The sequence below is a fragment of the Diplotaxodon limnothrissa genome, linkage group LG4 (genome assembly GCF_057381915.1).
Source record: "Diplotaxodon limnothrissa isolate DT_005_m linkage group LG4, D_limnothrissa_male_GT1.1, whole genome shotgun sequence".
NCBI classification, from domain to species: Eukaryota; Metazoa; Chordata; class Actinopteri; order Cichliformes; family Cichlidae; genus Diplotaxodon; species Diplotaxodon limnothrissa.
This window is the reverse complement of record NC_140599.1, coordinates 23339380-23359836: the sequence shown is the minus strand read 5'-3', so window position 1 is coordinate 23359836 and position 20457 is coordinate 23339380. Positions and strand designations below refer to the sequence as shown.

At 41.9% G+C, this 20457-nt stretch overlaps 3 protein-coding genes across 3 annotated transcripts; all 3 read right to left on the bottom strand.

The window, feature by feature from the left end:
- Nucleotides 1-1548: 1548 nt before the first annotated feature.
- On the bottom strand, nt 1549-4940 carry LOC146633845 (E3 ubiquitin-protein ligase TRIM39-like). Its single transcript, XM_085352580.1, has 6 exons — nt 4280-4940; nt 3778-3873; nt 2625-2855; nt 2521-2543; nt 2306-2424; nt 1549-2156 (listed from the first exon to the last, which is right to left on the bottom strand). Exons 1-6 carry the CDS (start codon nt 4817-4819, stop codon nt 1597-1599), a joined length of 1569 nt encoding a protein of 522 aa, XP_085208706.1. The 5' UTR covers nt 4820-4940; the 3' UTR covers nt 1549-1596.
- A 1194-nt stretch (nt 4941-6134) lies between these two features.
- On the bottom strand, nt 6135-11894 carry gipc1 (GIPC PDZ domain containing family, member 1). The gene is made up of 7 exons (XM_085352579.1): nt 11716-11894; nt 9550-10118; nt 9266-9451; nt 8921-9101; nt 8111-8223; nt 7948-8029; nt 6135-7858 (listed from the first exon to the last, which is right to left on the bottom strand). Exons 2-7 carry the CDS (start codon nt 9847-9849, stop codon nt 7707-7709), a joined length of 1014 nt encoding a protein of 337 aa, XP_085208705.1. The 5' UTR covers nt 9850-10118; nt 11716-11894; the 3' UTR covers nt 6135-7706.
- Nucleotides 11895-17049: 5155 nt separating this feature from the next.
- Nucleotides 17050-20044, bottom strand: dnajb1a (DnaJ heat shock protein family (Hsp40) member B1a). Its single transcript, XM_085352578.1, has 3 exons — nt 19534-20044; nt 18068-18651; nt 17050-17956 (listed from the first exon to the last, which is right to left on the bottom strand). The coding sequence occupies exons 1-3, from the start codon at nt 19742-19744 to the stop codon at nt 17726-17728; spliced, it is 1026 nt and encodes a 341-aa protein (XP_085208704.1). The 5' UTR covers nt 19745-20044; the 3' UTR covers nt 17050-17725.
- Between the last annotated feature and the right edge of the window lie 413 nt (nt 20045-20457).

Sequence of the window (20457 nt, the reverse complement as noted above, 5' to 3'; positions counted from 1 at the left end):
ATTTTCCCTGCTTGTGACACATCAATTTTGAGAACAAAGTTCATTTGCTCCCTAATAAATCCCGCCATGATGAACAAATACTGAGTGTTATTCACGCTACATTTTAGTGGTCATGTTATGCCTGATCATTGGATGTTCTCCTGTTATAGTCTGTACATACCAGGGAACAAACAGGCCCCGCCTCCACCACTAGCCCACTGTTCTGATATTTATCTGACTGTTCACTATTGACCGCCCCTGATGCTCCACTTTCTTTCTTTCTCTGTCAGACGCCACTGACCTTTGTTGCATAAAACAGTACACCCAGCAGGAGGTCTCCCTGGTGAATACAGTGGGTCTCAACCTGCTGATTAACAAAGCAGGGGTTCTGACCAAAGGCCCCCTGCAGGGTGGCAGGCTAGAGAACATGCAGACTAAAGTCCACAATAATGTTGAGCATCAAAATAAGGACTGAGGAGGATAAAATACTACATCTAAAGCTGTCTTGTATTTTTTAAATTAGAAAAAGCAGACTTTAACTCTTGCTCCTTCTGGTCCTCATCATTAGATTGCATTTCCCCTTTAGAAGAAGATCTAAAATCGCATGCATCATCATCCCTACCATTTCTTTTTGCAGCATAAAGGTAAGTGATCTGCCACCCAAAAGCTTGATCTTACTAACATGTAACCTCTGCACTGACATTTTTGTACCAGCCTTCTCCTCTCCGACAGGAGAGGACAAAACAGCCTTTTCAGTGTCGCAACCTGGCAGTTCCATGTGTGGAGAAGAGGAGATCAAGTTTCCAGTTACATCTTGTATAAAGGACGCAATAAAATAATGTAGAGGGACAAGAGTGGTCTCAGAATATGATCATTTTATTAATTAAGGACAATTACCAAGCAATTATGTTCAGCATTTATACAAACAATGGTTGCGTGTATGTGTCATCATTGCATGGAAAACAAGCTGTTGCAGGAGTCACTGTACAAAACTTAAAGACTTAAAGACACACTTAGTCAGATAAACTAAAACTGTATAATATTTTATAAAACAGTTGTTGCAAAGCCATTAAATTCAGAATGATCACGTATGAAAAAAGTCCAGGTCAGATGAGTGAAAGTGTGTGTTCTAATGATTATACCGGCAGTGAATGACAGATCTGTGTCACATTTGAACCAGGCGGGGGGAAAAGCAAAACTTAAATCATCTGTGACACTCGCATGAGGTTGTTTGTGTTTTTCTGAACTAGAAGTGAAAATAATTGTGTTCCAGTGTGAGGAACCACTAGGGGGATATTGATGTTCATGACAGTAGGCAGGAGATGCTTAGTGTGACAGCCTGCCTGGCTGAGAAGTATAATGGAGCCTTGCTGCATAATTATTGCAACTGCGTCCCCTTGTTCACTCTAAAGAGCCTCTTTTGGCTTCGTAACCTGCAGTCAATCACTAAATGAACCCAAGTGAAATAAACCAATTACTGCTGTCATCACTCAGCTTGTGTCGTGCTCATTTTACCAACAATCATGCACTGACATAATTTGCTTAATCATTTGATTCACACTTGGGTCATATAATGAATTTCAATTCTACTGATGTCCTTTCTAAGGTCCTCACTAATCACCACGTCGCGCTGTTCCACACAGCCACCTTGGCGGGGCAGATTTTAAGAGGTTTGGGGTTGTTTCCGTTGATGTTAGCACCAGGGCAGAAGAAGGGGTACAACTTCTGAGTGAAGAAGTCATTGAAAGTGTAGATGGGTGTCATATTGACAGGGTTGGAGAAGATGACCTCTCCAGAGTCATAGTCCAGCTGCACCCTTACTCGAGTTAGCTTCCCCTCCAGGTGCAGCGGGGTGCTGGGCCTTGTCATGGCTGAGTACTCCCCCTCAAAGTATGAGATCATCCAAAAGCCGCCCTCGGGACAGCCCGAGATGCGGCCCTTCCTGTCAATGGACTCTTTGACCACCCCGAGCATCCACTCCACTTTGTCGCCCACCTCTACCTCCCAGGCGTGACGGCCTGATGTAAAACCCTCTGAGCCCAGAACAAACACAAAATGACCAAACCGTTCAGGATTGTCCGGGAGTTGCTGCAGGGATCCGCTGTTGGCCACACTGGTCAAATCCGAGGTGAGGGATAACCAGGAGTAGGCAGTGTTAGGATCCAAGGTGATGGGTGCTAAAAGATTACACATAGTCGGTGATTAAGAAGAAGAAAGAAATTTGAGATACGTTGAACTGTTTAAATGCAAAGATCTCTAAAAGAAAAAACAAATCTTCCTTGGTGATGTATACAAGAATGTGTCACAGAGTCACGTGAGTTCTTACTGTACTGAACCAGATCCACCATTTTCTCCCACACGTGGTACTTGAGGGAACTGACATGCTTGGTCACATTTATAAGAGCACCTGAGACTTTTTCTGGATTCTTGGGTAGGATCTGTGCTCTGTGAGAGGTAAAAGAAACACAAAAAGAAAGTAGTGCTGAATCACTAGCGTTGAAGCTGGCATGACGCTGCCAAATACTTTTTTAAACCTCCTACCTTTTCTTTGTGTTTGTATAATTCTGAAATAAGGAAAGAAAGAGTTATAAGCAGTGTGTTTCGTGGCATGGATGTGATGCGGAAAACCGTTAAGATCTGTTCACCTGAAGGAAATTAACATCACTGGATGCAATCTCGTTCTCAATGGCAATGACAGCATGGGAGAAGGTGAGGATATCTCTGGCGATGCTGTCAGACTTCTTCTTCACTAGCTCTTTCTTCTCCTTATCGTCTTTCTGCAGAGTGGCCAGACGTTCCTCCTCCTCCCTCCGGAGAAACTCCCACAGCTCCTCAAACTCCTCTTTGATCTGCTTTTCTGTGGCCTGAGTCTGGTTCTACACATGGGAATATGGATCAATGTAAAAATTCATTTCTAGTCTAATTTTCTTTCTTTATCCATACTTCCTCAAAAGGGACTTGAGGTGCAACCCACCAGCTCATACCAAAACATAATGTCCCAGAAGTGTTCTGTTGGATTTATGTTAGGCGAGAGTGAGGGTCAGTCAGTGGTATCAGTTCCTTCGTGTTGCCACTGCCTAGCCAATGGTGCCACTCCCTAAACATGATTGTTTCATCATGACATTCACACCAGTGGGCTGCTGGAGGTTATTTCGTAGGACTCTGGCAGTGCTCATCCTGTTCCTCTTTGCTCAAACGAGCAAATAGCGGTCCTGCTGACAGATTAAGGACTTTCTACGGCTCTGTCCACCTCTCCTAGAATAACGTCCTCTCTCCTGGAATCTCCTTCACGCTACTGAGACTGCGCCGGGAGAGACAGCAAACCTGAAAATGGCACATTGATGTACCATCCTGGAGGATCCGGACTACCTGTGCAATCTGCACAATCCGGGTATTGCCTCAAGCTACAAGTAGTGACACTGACCCTAGACAAATGCAAAACTATTGAAAACCAGAAAAGAATGGAACAAATGTCAGTGGCCTCCACTTTTAAAACCATGTTTTTGGATGGTTGTTTCACTGTTGCCCATCTAGAGTACCTGTTGTTAATCTAATTAGCACCAAGGCAACTGAAACTGACCATCAACCCTCTCTGCTACTTAACTGACCAGATCAGTATCCTGGAAGTTTATCTGATTTGATGTTAGACATTAACTTTTTTGAGAAGTATATTTCACCTGCTCTGAGACATTAGCTGACATATTTACACACTTAACATTGCACTGCTCAACTTCAGTCACTGTTACGTCACCTTCAATGTCCTCTAGTGTTTCGTGGTATCTGAGTGTTTATTGATACCTTGATATGCACAGTTGTGTCATCACACTCCTGCTTGGCTTCATAGAGGCAACGCAGGTTTTTCTTCAGAGGAATCAGCTCATTTTTCAGCTCTGCCTGAAGAGCGAGGATAAAGAGTCATATTTATCTTATTGTACATTGAACAATGTTAACAGTTTTCTCAGTTTGCAAAAGTATCACCTTCTTCAATTTGAAAGCAGTAAAGTGACATTTTCAAAGGAGGACTAAAAGGTCAAAGGTAGTTTGCTTAAATGGCAAATAGTTCAACTGTATTTATGTAGCTCCAATTAAGAATAGCAGGTGCTTATTTCATAAGGTGAAAACCGCATACTATACAAGAGAGAGCTCCAATTATTATGTGAACCTCTATAAGCAAGCGCTTGGTGATAGCAGGAAGGAAGAACTCCCTTTTAACTCCTTCCAGCATAACAAGGATCTGTGCGGAGTAGACATCTGCTAAAGCTGGATGTGGGTAACAGGAAAGGGAACAAAAGTACAATACCTTAAGATCCTGAGCACCTTCTTCTATGGGACACACTCGATGTCCGAGGTGCTTCTTGGAGGTGTGACACACACAGCACAGGACTTCAAAATCATCCAGACAGAAGAGTTTGAGAACTTCCTCATGTGTACTGCACTTAAAATCCACTGTCACTGCTTGTTTCCCTGTATCACCAGCCCCAGTTCCCGCTGTGGCTCCCCTGCACCCGTGCTCCTTCAGGAAGGTTTCGGCCACATTCTTCAGAGCCAAGCTGACTGTGGGCTCAGTCAGCGAGCACTTCCTCCTGCAGACAGGACATTCACGCCTGGCCTTCTTCTTGTTCCAGAACTGCTGAAGACAGGCCCGACAGAAACTGTGGCTGCACTTGAGCACTACCGGGTCCTTGAAGATTTCACAGCATATAGGACAGGAGAGCTCATCTTCCAGCATGGAGCCTGACTGTGACGAAACAGCTCGAGGTCGCAGGAACGAATTTAGCTTAGAACTCTGAAAGAAGGTAAGCTTTAAAGGCTGGGAGGAAGCGCGTGGGCGCAACGCCATGGTTCTTGATGTAGGGTGTGTGGGAGGGGGAGCTGCTGTCTGTAAGTACCCTGCAGGGAGTCCAGAGAGCAGTCTGGACACAGTTTATGAGCAACCAAGGTTATAGAGCAACAGGGACTTGAAGAACTTGTTTACCTCGCTTGTAGTAAATACAGGACATGTCACCACCCCTCATTTGTTAGCCTCAGGGAAGCTTAGGAAACTGGACACAGTCCAGCCTATTGAAAATTCTTCTATGTAGAAAAAAGGTCGTAATAGTGAACCAAAGTTAAACTTTAAGCTTTTACCAGGTAAGGTAACACTTACCTGGTAAAAGGTCTGTTGTTCAAACTAGAACAAAGACATTGTGTACTCACAAACCTCGAATAAAAATAAGCTTGAAGTATAATAATAGCAAAACAAGTAATTTTGCTATTATTGTCATTCTTGGGACCCTCTGGAGCAGGTGATGTGGCGAGGAAGGCCAAATCCAAGCCAATTACAGATATAGTTTTTACTCAATTATTATGCATAACCCTATTTCTCTGTTCCTTTTATTTATGTATTTACTATTACTGTCCTTATTATCATTATCTTTGTTATTATTAGTCATTCTTATTTAGTTATTTATGACATCTCTCCATCTATATCTCCTCTCAGTAATATCATTTTCTAGAGCCTCATACATCACCATGTCTGACATTCATAGTTACAGAGGACATCCTTGCATGTGCAGCGCGCACACACACACTCTTGTTACTCATTTCATTAAATACAATGTTTTTTTCCTCATTTGTACTGTCATTGTCTCATCTTCATGCTTCAAATTTAGTGTCACGTTTAACAAAATATTTATTGTTAATTGCAATTATATTTGACGTTTGGTCTCATAGACTTTCTTTGCACTTTTTAGTGAGACTTGGCCTGTCTGCAATGTTTGAACTGCAGTAACTCATCTGAAAATCCTATTAAAGAAATGCTGAAAAAGCCCCTTTATAAAGTGGCAGGAACATCGGCGGCTCTTCAGTTTGTCACCTCCCTCCATTGAGGCCTGTAAGTGACCTTGCTGAGCTTGACCAGCACTATCATGTTGACCCAGAGAGATCTTATTACCTGCTGACACCTAGTTCACTGTCTAGTTAAATGTCATTTATATTTCAAGAAGACACAGGAGTGAGAAGAAACACAAACACAGAAAGTTATCTCGGGCACGGTTTCTCAGAATCTTGGAAAAGACTACGGGTTTGTTGCAGTTTTGTCTCTTTGTTTCACAATAGTGGCTCAAAGTGTTGAATAAACTCATCCAAATCAAGATTTTTCAGACCAGACGCCACGGGGCAGTTTGTTGTGCTAAGTTGATGAAAGAAGAAACAGAAGGACGGCTGCTGTGTGGATGTTATTGCATTATATTTGGACACTGACACCGGTGTAATACAAAGCCATCAAAATAATGTCTTCTCCTTAGTTTTACAGTATTCTAGCATCATAACCCATTTAGGTATCCATGAACTCTGAAAGAATCAAACAAAACTACAAAATAGCTTCATACATTTGGATATACAGAAAAGGCTAAACACCCAGAGTTCTTTAAGACGTGTGTTTACCTAAACCAAGTAGCTGGCGCAACATTGCCGCTGTATTTTTTTCCTTTCAGTGAACAAACGACTGCAGGAGATGAAACTCATTTGGTCCCATTCTGCTTCAAGTGTTCTCATTTTTCAATCGCACGCACCAGAACGCAGACTTCTAACAAAGTATATAAAATGTAAGAAATAAGAAGAAATGAAGGCAGATCTATTGTCTTTTCTTTTTTTTTCTTTTTTTAAACACAACTACTCCAACTCATCACTTCTTTCTTCTTCTGTAATACTGCTCTCCATAATAAACTGCAACACAAGTTTTCATTATTCGTCAGTTATGCAAACCTTGTTTTAAAATAGACATCACGTCACCTCATATAAAAAACACACCGGCTATAAAAAAAATAACAAGTCAACACGATCCACAAGCTGGAGACCGCCGTTCTTCTCTTTCTCCTAGCACATACTTCAATGAAAGTAAATGAACACTGATTTTCTCAAACACTGTCAAATGTGTGAAAGACAGTCTGCACGGTTAACTTCATTACATCACGGAATGTGTTAACAGTAAACAAACACCTCTGGTCTTTTTAGTCAGGAGCTACAATTTACTATGACTTCTCTCCGAGAACACTCCTTTTACCTTTACTTAAAAAGAAAAGAAAGAAAAATAAAAAGGAAAACCAGCAAAATTCATTATGAGGAGAGAAATGTAACAGCACATGCTTGTAAAACTGATCCATCACAGTAACATTTAGTGTTTCAGGACGACACTGTACTTCAGGGAGACCCATGCTTGTGCAATAACAGAGTCGCTCAACAGGTACAGTGTAATCCATGCTCACTTCCGTAGTTGGTTTACAGTGCGTGCAACACAGTGCAACAATCAAAAAAAAAAAAAAAAGATCCATATCAATCTCCTCTGTGTCAGCCTCTGTTTTGCCATTTCTCCCATTTTAGAAACCTGCCCCGTGTTTGGTCCACTGCCAGCAACTACAACAATGACATGCAGGTTCATGTGACGCAGTCGAAGGAAATGCTCGTTGGCGTGCTCGTATTTTCTGGGAACAGCTGGAAGACAAATAAAAGCACTTTGGAAGTCATCATAGTCACCTTCCTCTCCCGTTTACTGGATTATCCTCATTTTTAAGGATGAGTCTCCCAAAAACAAACAAAAATAAACAGTACAAACTCAAAAAAATAGAAAGAGTGCGCAGTGGAATAAAAACAAACTCATGACGGTAGTGTTGTGGTTTTCTAGTAGTGCTCAATGTTGTGGGTGTAACAAGCACACACGCAAAGCAGGTCGTTCTGCTTCGGTTCTGTCGTTAAACCCGCCCGACCTTAGCGTCTCCGATGGCGCCCCACACATCGAAAACAAACTCATCGGGGAAGGCAAAGTCTCCCAGGGTTTCATCTAAAGCCTCTGCAAACTCATCCGGGTTCTTTTTGTCTTTTCCCAGCTCCACCATGGTAGCCGCTGAGGGGAAGAAAAAAAACATAAGATCTTTTTTAACTCACATCACGCTAAGTGAGACACTCACAGAGCCATCGGGGACTCACACTCACCCAGCTCGCTGTCTCTGATGCCCATATAACTCTCGAGCAGGTCATCCACTTTCTCGATGGCCTTTTCCTCAAATGCAGAGGGCTAGAAGAGCAGCAACGGGACATTTTATTTAAACAGTACAACCACCAGTTATTAGTTCACAGGTCTTGCAGGCATGCTCACCAGCTCCTCCACAGTGGCAGGCCCTTTAGAGCGAAGACGAAGGGTTCCTCTGCCGGTCCCCAGCTGAACCCCTGAAGCTGACCTAGACCCACCAGATCTCTGGCTAATCATGTCTACAAAACAGAATTAAACCTTTTCAGAAATAATTAAAGATTTCTCCCTCTGCTGCGGCAGTCTTCATCCTCTTTATTACTCTCTACTGATTACTCCGTGAGCTGGAAAACTGAAAACGTAGTTCGTTTACCACTCTAGGTTTCTGTTTAGGACATCTGATGTACTAATAAGGATGTTATTAGCACGATGAAATATATATTTGTAAGAGAGCAAGTGAAAAGGTGGGTCCAAGACGCAGACCTAGAATCCTGGCACAAAAACAAACCTGTACACCCTGTGGGGTTGCTCTACATTAGAAGTGTCAAGTCACTGTTCAAAATAACCTTTATTTACCTCATATTAGGCCTTGCCACAGCCAAAAACTTCAATCCTTTGTCTAGAACTAGCTGTTTGACCTGCCCTCCCCCTCGCTCTAAGCCAGCTTTCTTCTGATTGGCTACCCCTCATATGTAAAGGATGTCTCTTCCTCAGTGACATCCTACAGATCTAAGGGTACAAAAAAACCCCTCAATGTGTTAAGAGCAGGCCGAAACCAGACTGTTTTTTGGGGGGAAATATGCTAATGTAATTTTTTAAAAACATTTTTATCCAAATTCCTACCATATAAAACTATATATCTATAAATGATAGGAAAAAAGGAAAGCCCTAACAGGTCCCTTCAAACTAGGTTTTCAAGCATCTTCTTCCAGCACCTACCAAAGGCTTTAAGAGGCTCCACCAGCTTGATGGTGAACTCCTTTCCTTTGGGAAGCTCCTTCAGCATCTTGGCCACTTCGTAGTGTCGACAGCCAATAAGGCGGTGGCCATTAATCGACTCTATCATATCCCCCACGTTGATGACCTGGATCTGGTGGATGATGCTGCCCTCACGAATCCTCTGAAAAACCATCAAAACAAAAAAAAAATCCAATTCACTATTAAGCTCATCGCTTTCTCCCTACAGCAAGTAATTGATTCACTTTCATTCCAGGGTCACGCCTTTACCCGGTGGTGCTTGAGTCAATAAAAAAACACTTTCTCCATCACTTAAACATTCCTCACCTTGATGAAAGCGTAGCCGGCTCCATTATCAGTGATCGTCAACCCCAGCGCATCCTCGCCTTTGAACACCTCTATCTCCTTTCTCTGGCCTTTAATGTGGGCAAAAATAAAGTCCTCTAGCCCGATCTGACCTCCCAATAGTTTATCCATGTCCACCTTGTGAGTGTTCAGAGTGCAAAACATAACCTGTGAAGGAAGACAAACATCAGGTAAATTCTGCCACAAGCATATCTGGAGAAAATCTATAAATCCTCAAATCCATTAATGTCTGCAGGAAGGCTTACCTCTGACGGTGGTATCCCAAAAGCCTCGCCAATCTTGGCGTAAAGCTCCCGCACGTTACTGAAGCCCTCGATGCGGCCTGTGGGGCTGCCGTGAGCGAGCTGGGTGTGGAAGATGAGGCGAGGCCGCATGCTGTTAGGTGGCGGCGGCAGGCCTTCGGAGGTGGCGCCTTCTCCCAGCCCGACGACCCCACCATCGATGCCTTCCATACCTGGCACATTGAGACCCGCGCGGATAGGCTCCGCTTCCTCGTTCTCGACCAGCGGGGACGCCTTCTTCCTTCTTCCCAATCCCAGTGGCATAGTAGTCCTATGAGGGGTTGCAGAGGGAGAGGAAGGGAGGATGGAGGCAGCTCTGGGGAGTTATGCTACAACTTTGACCAACATACACCTGCTCAGCTAAATCAGCTGCAGGTCTGCTGGATATGTATGTCACAGTAATAGTGTTGTCCTCTAGACCAGCTTGAGAGCCGTCTCAACCACGCACTGTATGGATTTAGGAATCCACACATCAGAGCAGCTCACATAGCTGGATCTGTCAAGTCCAGCAGCCTCCAGTGGAAGGTTTTCAGCTGTAAAACAAGAGACAAAAAACTCTTTCTTCTTTATACATGTACCATGGATTGTACATACGCAGTGGCATGCAAAAGTCTAGAGTCACAACTTATTTCTTTATTTTTTGTATCCAGGGAGCCAAAATTTCTTGTAATCTTGCACATTGGCTGGGTTTTTTTCTGTAATTTACAGTCAAGTCCTTGGTTCTGACTATTTTCAGGGGGCTTTGTTTTGTTTGTTTATTTCTTACCCAATTAACAATAACTTGTGAATCATTTCAAGGATAAAAAAGGCACAGAACTTTAGCAAAGAATCTGTTTAAAACGGTCTTGAGGCACTTTGTTAAACACTGCAGCAGCCTGTCACAGAAAACACAATTTGTTCCCATTTCTTTAGATACATCTATAAAGAAGATAACACAGTCTGACAGTTATAAAATAGTATCCTTGCACAAACAAGGTGATTCTCAAGGAGCTACACGCCAAATACTTGTCATGTCCTTAGAAAATAGGAAAAAATAAAAAATCCAGCAAAGACCTGAAATGGGACCTAAAGACATGCTGAAGCTTCAATTGAGCCATCTACTGCTCAATGAAGCCTCATCAGAAATAGTCTCAGTGGAACAGTGGCTGTCAAGAAGCCATTCTTAATGAATAGAAACAGAGAGAAAAGTCTGGACTGAAATTCAATGGCATATTTGACATTTTTCGTTCAAATCATCATCGATAAGTATGGAGGCGGCCAGGAGAGAGGTACAACAGTGAATGTCTACGGGAGTTTATGGCTGCAAACTGCTGATCTTGGCAAAGCGGATGGAATTCTGAATCCAGAAAATTACAATCAGAAAATTGCAATACAGTCTGGAGTGTCTAGCTGCTTTCATATTTCAGCATGACAGTGATCCCAAAAACACAGCAAAAGCAGAGGAACACTATCAGTCATGGCCTGGCCTCCCCAGACCTCAAACTTTAATTACTGAAGCAGGGATCATCTTGACAGCCAACATCCAAAGAGCCTGGAGAACTATTCCCACAGACTACTTAATGAAAATTACATGAAAGCCACACTCGCCTAAGAAAGTTTAGGCTGTGTTGAAGAATAAACGTAGTCATACAAAATACAGACATTCAAGCTAATTATACAAATTCTGTTTTGCCTTACATACTGTATTTCAATGGGTGTTTGCACATGTTTCAATAAATCACTGCACCCCTTCTCAATTTCCCAAACAAAATATAAAGAAACGAGGGTTGGCTTGAGACCTTTGCACAGTACTGTATAAGCTGTATAAATTGCTTCTTCTGAACACTGTCTACACATTATAGCTTGAACATTCATTACATTAGAAAACGCTAACGTTAGCTGCTAGCTCCAAGACGCAGTCAAACATCTTCCACTTGTAGCAACACAAATAACGAATAACAGTTAATACTCCAGTGGCCACTTAATCAGTTATCAGACAGTTATCAGACAGCTCATGAAACATGCAGCTGAATCTTTGACTGGCAATCCCCCATGTTAGTGAGTTACACCGTTACTCTTTCTCAAGATTGATTAGCTACCTAGCTAGCTGAATCAAGATCGCAGTAAACATGGAAGGCGAGTCATTCTTACCAGAGCACGAGTTTCAGCCAACTATCGTTAGCCTGCTAACGGTGCACTCGCAAATGACGTTACAGCTATACAGACAGTGTTTAATATTTCTTACTTCTGCGTAACGAACAGGCTAAATTGGCCTATTAAGGTTTAAGGGTACAGTGTACCTGTGTGTATGTGTGTCGGTATGCTGCTGTAGAGTTAGCTTAGTGCCAGCCCAACAGGGGTGGAACAGTGACGCATTCAAGGTTTCTCGTAAACACCAACTTTCCCCAGAGCGACTGCTTCATAGTCCGGATTTTAAAGTTTAATCAAGAAGAATAAGAACGACATGAGTGTAAAGCAATGTTTGGTTAAAATGTAGTAAAAAAATCACATGGATATGTCTATTAGAGGTCTGCTATTTTGACATTTTACAGGATCTTTGAGTCGAAGTTACATCATTACTGTCATTAAATTATATATAAATGTGTACTGTGAATGTATGAATATTATGAAGCGTTTCTTTAGTTTTTACGAAACGTTTGGATGCCGTTGTCTACTTAAACTTTTGATATTGTTGCTATTTCGCTTATGAGCGCTGATAGCTGTGAGCATACACCTCCCCCTGGAGGCCAAAATCATTTACGACAGCTGTCAATTATAAAACTTTAATTTTGAAGGTTCTTGCCGGAAGCATTTAGTGTTTCTGACGCTGACGTTTGTATGTCTAGTTCCTCGATGTGTTCTTTACAGGCGAACAAAACAAGCCCTGTAGAAACCTTTTCTTTAACAGCTTGAATGTATTAACTGGCTGCTTATGGTGTCCTTGAAAGTGACACAGTTTTTTTTTATTCGTGCATATGATATTTCCGACTATCGAGGCAGACAGACGTATTTCCGCTTGCGGTCTTCAAAATAAAACCAAGACTGCACAGTTTTAACCACGAAATTGCTATTTTTATCTGAATAGAAGATATCTAGATGATATCTAATCTGAATTCTGTTCATTTTCACACAGTAAATAAAAAAGAGACAAGGACACTTTAATACAACGGGAATAATTACATGGTTTCTTTGAACAATTCAAATAAGACTAATACAGAAACTTATTAAAAATCCCAAAAAGTTGATTCTGTTCTTCTACTGAAAACGCTACTTCCAGATGAATAGAATCAATCTTTTGGGATTTACTTACCTGGATGATTGAGCATGCGTCAAGACCTTTTAAAAAAATGTAAAATAGTCCATTTGAAGAGTTTATCATAGCACAAAAGTAACACTAGTGTGGGTCACTAATATTCTTATAGTTTCTGACAGTGTATCTGTCTCTGTACTTCAATACCAATTACCACACTTTGTTCATGTAAACAGGGATTCTTCGTCACATAGAGTTCCACAGGGCTCTGTGCTGCGACCAATACCTTTTACCTCATACATGTTTTCCCTGGGTAACATCTTTAGAAAACACTGCATGCATTTCCATTGCTATGCAAATAGTACCTTGCTGTATTTATTTATGAAACCAGATTAGACAACTTGGTTCGTTATACTATAGGCATTCCTGACCTCCAATTTTCTACTTCTTAATTGTGACAAAACCTCAGAAACCTGGTGTCTAGCCAGCTATGTACTCTGGATGACATTATCCCTCTACAGCATGACTTTTTAATTTTTGGGGAATAAAATATTTCTCCCTATTTTGGGGGAGCTTTAGGGTCCCTAATAATATATCAATCATAAAATTTGACAAACCTGGTCTGGGCCACCAAAGGGCCGTCATTCATTGCGGTATGTGGGCCATCTGTAGGTGGTGTGCAGCCACGGGCCAGTTGTAGACACACTGCTGGCCCTGTGCTGGCCCAGAACAGTTTGAGCTCTGGCCCCAGATGTCAGCCTAATGTGTACCTTAATCAAGCCATGCAATAACAACATGTGCCAGAACATGCAAAACAGTGCAAAAGTAACATGCCGAAACTCTGTTCAGACAGTGAATGGACTGATTTTTATATAGCGCTTTTCTACTCTCCCAGATTACTCAAAGTGCTCTATACAACATGCCACATTCACCCACTTTTGCTTAACTGAGTGCTTCCTAACTACATTCATACACATTCACATTCTTGACATGCAGACTGGAGGAGCCAGGGATTGAACCACTAACCTGTAAAATAGGTTAGTCCATAAACATGTAAAATAGTGATCTTTATCTTGCCTCCTAATGGAGATGTCTCTCATGTAGTGTAAGGCATGAAAATGTGGTTTGTTGCCTCAGGGCAACGCTATGCAGTGGAGGGTTAAGTTAGCCTCCAGTAACACTTTGAGGAACCTGGTAGTCATTTTTGAAGTATGTCTGACATGCTGACAAACTAGTTCATGCATGTGTTATTCTTAGATTGGACCATTGTTAATCATTATTGTCAGGTTGCTCTGAAAGATCTCTGGAGAGCCAGTTGATCCAAAACACTGAAGTGGGAGTAGCAAAAGGGACTAGAACACAGACCGCCTTTCTCCCGTATTGGCTTCTCTTCACTGACACTTTGTTAGTTCTAGAATTTAAACTAAAATATTTCTTCTTGCACACACACGAGTCTTGAATAACTAGACCCCATCATAACCATCTCTTAGATATGCTGCCATAAGCTCAGGCTGCCGAGGAACTTCCTATGATGCAATGAGCATTTTTTTTTGCCATGTGATTTTATCTTTTCTCTGAGATAGTTTGTTTTCTCCTCATCTCTGCGAATGCCTCTTTTCTTTTCTCTTTCCCCTCACAGCCGGCTTCAGCAGATTGTTGCCCCTCCAAGATCCTGTGTCTGCCAGAGGTTTCTTTCTGTTAAAAGCAAGTTTTTCCTTTCTACTGTCACCACATGGTTCTTTAAGGGGGTTGGAAGGGGTCATTTGATTGTTGGGCATTTTTCTGTAATATTATTTGGTCGTTAACTTGAAATAAATTAAGCCCTAAATTTAAGCATAGTCCCTCTAAACCAAAATGTATGAGGCTTGCTAGATAACGTGCTGGATACAGTGAAACCTGAGAAAAGATTTTAAGGGAAACTGTTGTTACAATTCAGCTATATAATTAAAACATTGGACAGTAAGTGAGGCAGTATTGGCCAGTTTGGTTTGCCAGTTTCTTTATTGTGGAAATGCTAATCATCACAGCATAGGAAAGGCCAAGTAGAAATTTCCATATTTCCTATTATCAATTCATAAAACTTTTGTTGTTAAAAATCAAAGGCTTCTGAATCCCAACCTGAGAAATTTCAAAACATAAACGAGGTAAACAAAAAAAAAAGAAATCATTCATTCTGTAAAAAAATAATAAAATAAAATAGAGAGAAATTAGAGAGATTACACATCTCTACATTCACGTTACACCATGTGCAGAAGCAGGACGAAGCGGCAGTTCCTGACTATCATGAGGTTTACTTATTTTTCTCTGACAGTCACACTGATACTAAAATTACTAATATTCACTAGCTTCCATCATCATCACAAAGACTGTGTCTTCAGGATCATCACCCAACTGTGAAACTACACAACACCCGATTCTGTACACGCTAGAGTGAAAGCTGTCTGGCACAATAGACTCGTGATATAAGACAGAATGATCAAAGGTTGCAGGCCTTTAAAGCTGGAGGTTAAACTTCTTTTTCACATCGTCATGTGAAATATAACGGCAGCACATTTCATATCATTTTTACAGGTTGGATAAAAGAAATTATAAACACACTGGCTTTTGATTCAATCTGCAATCAGACAGACACCATTAGAAGAACAAAAAGGATGAATAAACCATCACAAATACATGACTTCTGTATAAAATATCAATTTCTCTGTGCATTTTAACAGGGTATGAATGCAGTCAGGTTTTGATCATTTTCAGTCATGTGACAGGATACACACATGTCCTCAGCAAATTTTAAGACACATACTTACACACATATATTACAATAAGATAGGGACAAATGTTTGGCACATTTTTTTCTCCAACAAATATTTTACATGAGCAATAATTTGTGTGTACTTCTGGTTAAACAAGAGTTTGGAAAAGTAAACATGTGCCATCTTTACAACTGCAGAAAAGAAAACTCCCTATGCCTTTGTTGTCCTCCATTAAAAATCTGGAAAATACTGGAGGTCCATCAAGGTGCATCTTATTATTAGTAGTAGCATAAGTTAATTGGCCTATCTCCAGATATATTAGCATTGGGATATAATGCTTTCTGATACTAAACAGGGATCATTTATAGTCTCACTCCATTTTTACAATAATCTGCAGCACATGAAACAGAGCAGCATTACAGATGAGCACAGTGTAGTGTGGAGACCTGTCAAGTCTTCATGGTACGTTGGTGACTAATTTTATTAAATGCCCTGCTGGAAAGTTAATAAACAATGACCCCATCATTTTCTCTTTAAATATACCCCTAGCATAGTGTATGTACTTACACCAATCAGGTGCACAGGTACCTCCCCTTTGACCTGTCAGATACCCTCTATGTAGTGAGGCCTCTGCCACGTTCCAAAGATCAACTGAAACCTAAAGGGTTTCGAGGCCGATGTGACACCTTGGGAAGAAGACTGGCCACAAGTGGTTGAGCTTGGGCTTCAGCAATGGTAATGACCGAGGGACTGGCCGCTGAGTCCCAGTCATCCCCGACTGCTTGTGCAGACTGTCGCTAGGTGAAATAACCTACAATTAAGGTGCTGCACAAAACCCTCCTTGTCAACGCTCAGATTTCTGCTTTCGCCCATTGCTTCTACACAAGACACTAATTTGTCTGCAAGCATTCGCTATCTAACCATGGAGCAGTAGTGAAACTTGCAACGCAAACCAAAAATGGAGTGCACTCACCTCCAAAGCAAAACCCGTGTTTTACTACAAAACTATTATGTTTCAATAGGTGCAACTTTTACTCCATTTCCATTCTGCTCAACAAGCAGCTGGCAAGTGTTTGCAGACAAGTCAGCATCACCTCCCTTTGGGTGATCGTGGAAATCTGCAGGTGATATCTCTTTGCAACCAACTTCACCCAGCAACCACTCACTAACCAGACTGGGAATGCACATTTTTCCCTAGCGACCTTTGGTTGTTGGCGGGTCACTAACTGGCCTCTAGGCCTGCATGATAGGGGCTTTAAGTGAGTGTTACATGTAATAACATCCACATGAATGTTAAGTCTCACTTCACCTTTTAGTGGATTTAAAGTTGTGGCTGACAGTTTTATAATTATAAACAATATCATCTCATTATATATATATATATATATATATATATATATATATATATATATATATATATATATATATATATATATATATATATATATACATACACACACACACACACACACACACACACACACACACACACACACACACACTCCATAAGAGTCGTACTGAGCATCAGTCCTGGTAGGGCTCTACTGTTTTCAGCCTTGAGAACACTTTAGGTGTATTTTTCACAAAGCTTTACATTATAGCTTAGTGTAAACGACAAGTAAAACACTGAATTTTATTTATCAATGAAAAAGAAAACTCTATTAACTCCTAGTAAGACCAATACTGCTACAGATATCTCAAAAAGTTTCACCTTTCAAGACCCGCACAATATCTAAGCCTCAATTTTACTTAATGGAAACCCAAATCATGTCCTATGAGTAATGAAGTTTTAGCCACATTCATGCATCAGTGCACTTGCATCAGGGAGGTATTGTTAAGCAGCTGGCTATGTGTTACCTAAAGCACTCGCACAAAGATCTGCTATGTTATCAAATCCTCAGTTACTACAATAAGTTTCCCAGTGCTGCAATTCACTGAACATTTAAAGAACACCTGTTTGTCTTTCTGCCTTTGTCTCCTTCACTCAAAGCCAAAAAATAAATAAATAACAAGCTGGATTCTGGGTTAAGGATACGGATTTGTTGTTCAGGCAGTAAAATTAAACCCCACTGAACCCAAATCTGCCCTCAAAAGTCCAGGTAGTACACAGGACAGTGCTGCTGGAAATGCTAACTTTTTGGGGATTTGGAGTCATAACATGTCACAGCGGAAGAATCTGCTCGAGTGTATCGCGTGTGTTTTGGGCCAGTTTGTCTGGGAATTTAACAGTGAAGTCCAGGATCATGTCACCTCTCTTCTCTGGGAACTTGGACAACGGCAGCCCCTCGCCGCTTATTCGCTTTTTCGTTCCGGGTTTGACAATGTCTCTAGAGGTAACAGTGATGGTCCGGCCGTCCAGTGTGGGAGCTTTGACCGTGCAGCCACACAATGCCTGGAGACAAAAGGACTGATAAGCAGACATCCAAGTGCTCGGCCGAGTTTTGATTATAAGCATCTTTAAAAAGATAAACTAGCATGATTAATGTTGGAATGATTATCTTACCTCTCTAAGAGATATTTTTGCAGGATAAACAATATCTGAACCCTCTCTTCTGAACACCGGGTGAGGTTTGTCTTTGACCACAAACACCACATCTGCAGGAATGTTGGTGGCAGTCTCATCCCCCTCCCTGGGAAAGGTGATTTTCGTCCCCTCCTTCCAGCCACGCTTAATGTCCACCGTTAAAATCTTATCTTCGCTGCGCATGGTGCAGCCGTCCGGATTGAGCCTCTTGCGAGAAATCTTCATCTTTTTCGTGCAGCCCGAGAACACCTCTTCCAAGCTCACCTTCAGCTCGTGCACCACAGGCGGGTCCTTCTTCTTCTCGTGCGCTCGGTGAACTCCTGCCGGGTGGGTTTTGAAAGGCCGGTGAAACCCACCCATGCCGCCCATTCCTGGCATGCCAAACGTTGCGAAAGGGTTGTTGATGTCCACGTCGTCTTCCCCGTCCTGGAAGAAGAAGTGATCGAATGGGCTGCGGCCACCGAAGAACTCAGCGAAGATTGCGTGAGGGTCCCCGTGGAAGCTGTAGTTGCAGCTTTGACCGCCATGTCCTCTGCCTCCAGTGTCAGCTGAACCCTTTAATCCTGTTGAAGAAGACAACATCGCCAAGTATTTAAAAAAGAACGGGAAATATCACTGTCATATCAATGTTTGAAATAGCATGTTTGTTTCGTTTTTACTGTTATTTTTTATTTACCCTTTGATGTCTGGGAAACTAAGCATTCTTTATATAAAAATTGACTGCAAAAAAAAGAGTTTTCACTGCACCATCACTGGTGCAAGTCAACACATAGTTGTCTTAACACAACAGACAAACACTGATCACTGCTAATGACAAGGTAGTTATCAGATGACATCAGATGACAGCCACCTGATTATTGATCTTTTTGATCAGCTTATTGGTGCTCATCTGTTGAATAATACCTCGGCATTACCGCTTTAACACTTATAACACACTGACCTTAATTCACCCTATATTCACCCCTATGATTTGAATCAACGTCTAAAGATTGCAAACAAACAAACAAACTGACACAAAATATTTACTACTTGCAAGAAGTAAATGCTCAGAAGCTAAAATATTTTTCTGCTTCCAGACATCTCAAAGTTTGATCTCTGTCCCTCCCTGTCCATGAGGGTGTGGACAAGGACACCAAAGCCTGAAGGTACAAATCATTTTTTCAAAGCCACAATAATAACAAGAGAGAGGCACACCGACAGGACGGGCAAGAACTTGCTGTTTCCAGCAGGTTCTCCAGCTGCACCCTATTGTACACCCAACTATTGTCAGATAACTGCTGCAGAAAGACCCCAGAAACCGCACTGAGGAGGATGCATGTGTACATCGATTAGATTGAGAGAGTAAGAAGATGCACGTTTTGCTTTGCATTATTTGCAGAGGATTAAACTCGGTAAATGCAAAGGCTGCAAAACTTCGTGCAACCCGGGGGAAGGAGTTCGGTTACCTTCTTCTCCAAAACGATCGTAAATGTCCTTTTTCTTGGCATCACTGAGGACGTCATAGGCTTCGGCGATCTCCTTGAATTTGTCTTCAGCTCCAGGAGACTTATTCTTGTCGGGGTGATAGCGCAGAGCCTGTTTTCTGTACGCCTTTTTTATCTCATCTTCAGATGCTCCCCTGGCTATACCCAGCACTTTGTAATAATCTTTACCCATCACACCGGCCGGTCGGCACTTCTTTCAATTGCTTTTGTTTGTTCAATAGCTTCGGTTTGACGTCGATAAAACACCCAGCATGCCTCGTGTAAAACGAAGCACAGGTTACCGGGATCCAATGTCTCACCCCGCCGCCGCAGTTGTCCCTGCAGCGGGCAATAGTTCAGATCGCCGTCGGGGTGCTCCTCCAGAAAGTGTCACAGCCCCCACAGCAACTTTCAGCTTTGACCCACTGGCGAGGACGAAAATGTCACCTAGCCTGCCCGCGTTTGCGTAAGTGTGTCAGTATGCCGCACTCGAAACCTTGCGAGGAAACTTCTGGAAGAAGCTGATGCTGCTGATGTGGGTCATCTCTGCCGAGTCAAGAAAATTCACCCCCGACAACTTCCGGTTTCGCTTGAGCTGCGCTGGACGTTTTCAATTAAATGTTTAAGAAACTTGTACTCGAAACCGGGAACCTATCGAGGCATTTATTACTGCTTGGATGACTCGTGTAAAATATCCGCATTTTAAAAGCTCTTAGCACTTATTATTATAATATAAGTGACATTCAAGTACGCATGCGCAGACTACTTAGCAGCGTGAGAAATTTTTTATACTATCGAGTAATTTTTTACAAGTTTCCAGTTCCTCGCTGTACTATAACGCAGGGAGGAGAAGAAATACCATAGGGTAAAAATAAAAATAAGAAACTACGATGACTAGACACACAC

What these genes read in the sequence shown, in the direction of transcription:
- dnajb1a (XM_085352578.1), bottom strand. Translation starts at nt 19,744, where the DNA reads ATGGGTAAAGATTATTACAAAGTGCTGGGTATAGCCAGGGGAGCATCT. An exon ending in CGATCGTTTTGGAGAAGAAG is followed by an intron (nt 18,652 to 19,533) that starts GTAACCGAACTC and finishes CTTCTTCAACAG; the next exon opens with GATTAAAGGGTTCAGCTGAC. An exon ending in CAAAAATATCTCTTAGAGAG is followed by an intron (nt 17,957 to 18,067) that starts GTAAGATAATCA and finishes TTTTGTCTCCAG; the next exon opens with GCATTGTGTGGCTGCACGGT.
- gipc1 (XM_085352579.1), bottom strand. Translation starts at nt 9,849, where the DNA reads ATGCCACTGGGATTGGGAAGAAGGAAGAAGGCGTCCCCGCTGGTCGAG. An exon ending in GGAGCCTCTTAAAGCCTTTG is followed by an intron (nt 8,224 to 8,920) that starts GTAGGTGCTGGA and finishes TCTGTTTTGTAG; the next exon opens with ACATGATTAGCCAGAGATCT. An exon ending in CATCAGAGACAGCGAGCTGG is followed by an intron (nt 7,859 to 7,947) that starts GTGAGTGTGAGT and finishes TCTTCCCCTCAG; the next exon opens with CGGCTACCATGGTGGAGCTG.
- LOC146633845 (XM_085352580.1), bottom strand. Translation starts at nt 4,819, where the DNA reads ATGGCGTTGCGCCCACGCGCTTCCTCCCAGCCTTTAAAGCTTACCTTC. An exon ending in ACACAACTGTGCATATCAAG is followed by an intron (nt 2,856 to 3,777) that starts GTATCAATAAAC and finishes TCCCATGTGTAG; the next exon opens with AACCAGACTCAGGCCACAGA. An exon ending in GTGATGTTAATTTCCTTCAG is followed by an intron (nt 2,544 to 2,624) that starts GTGAACAGATCT and finishes TCCTTATTTCAG; the next exon opens with AATTATACAAACACAAAGAA.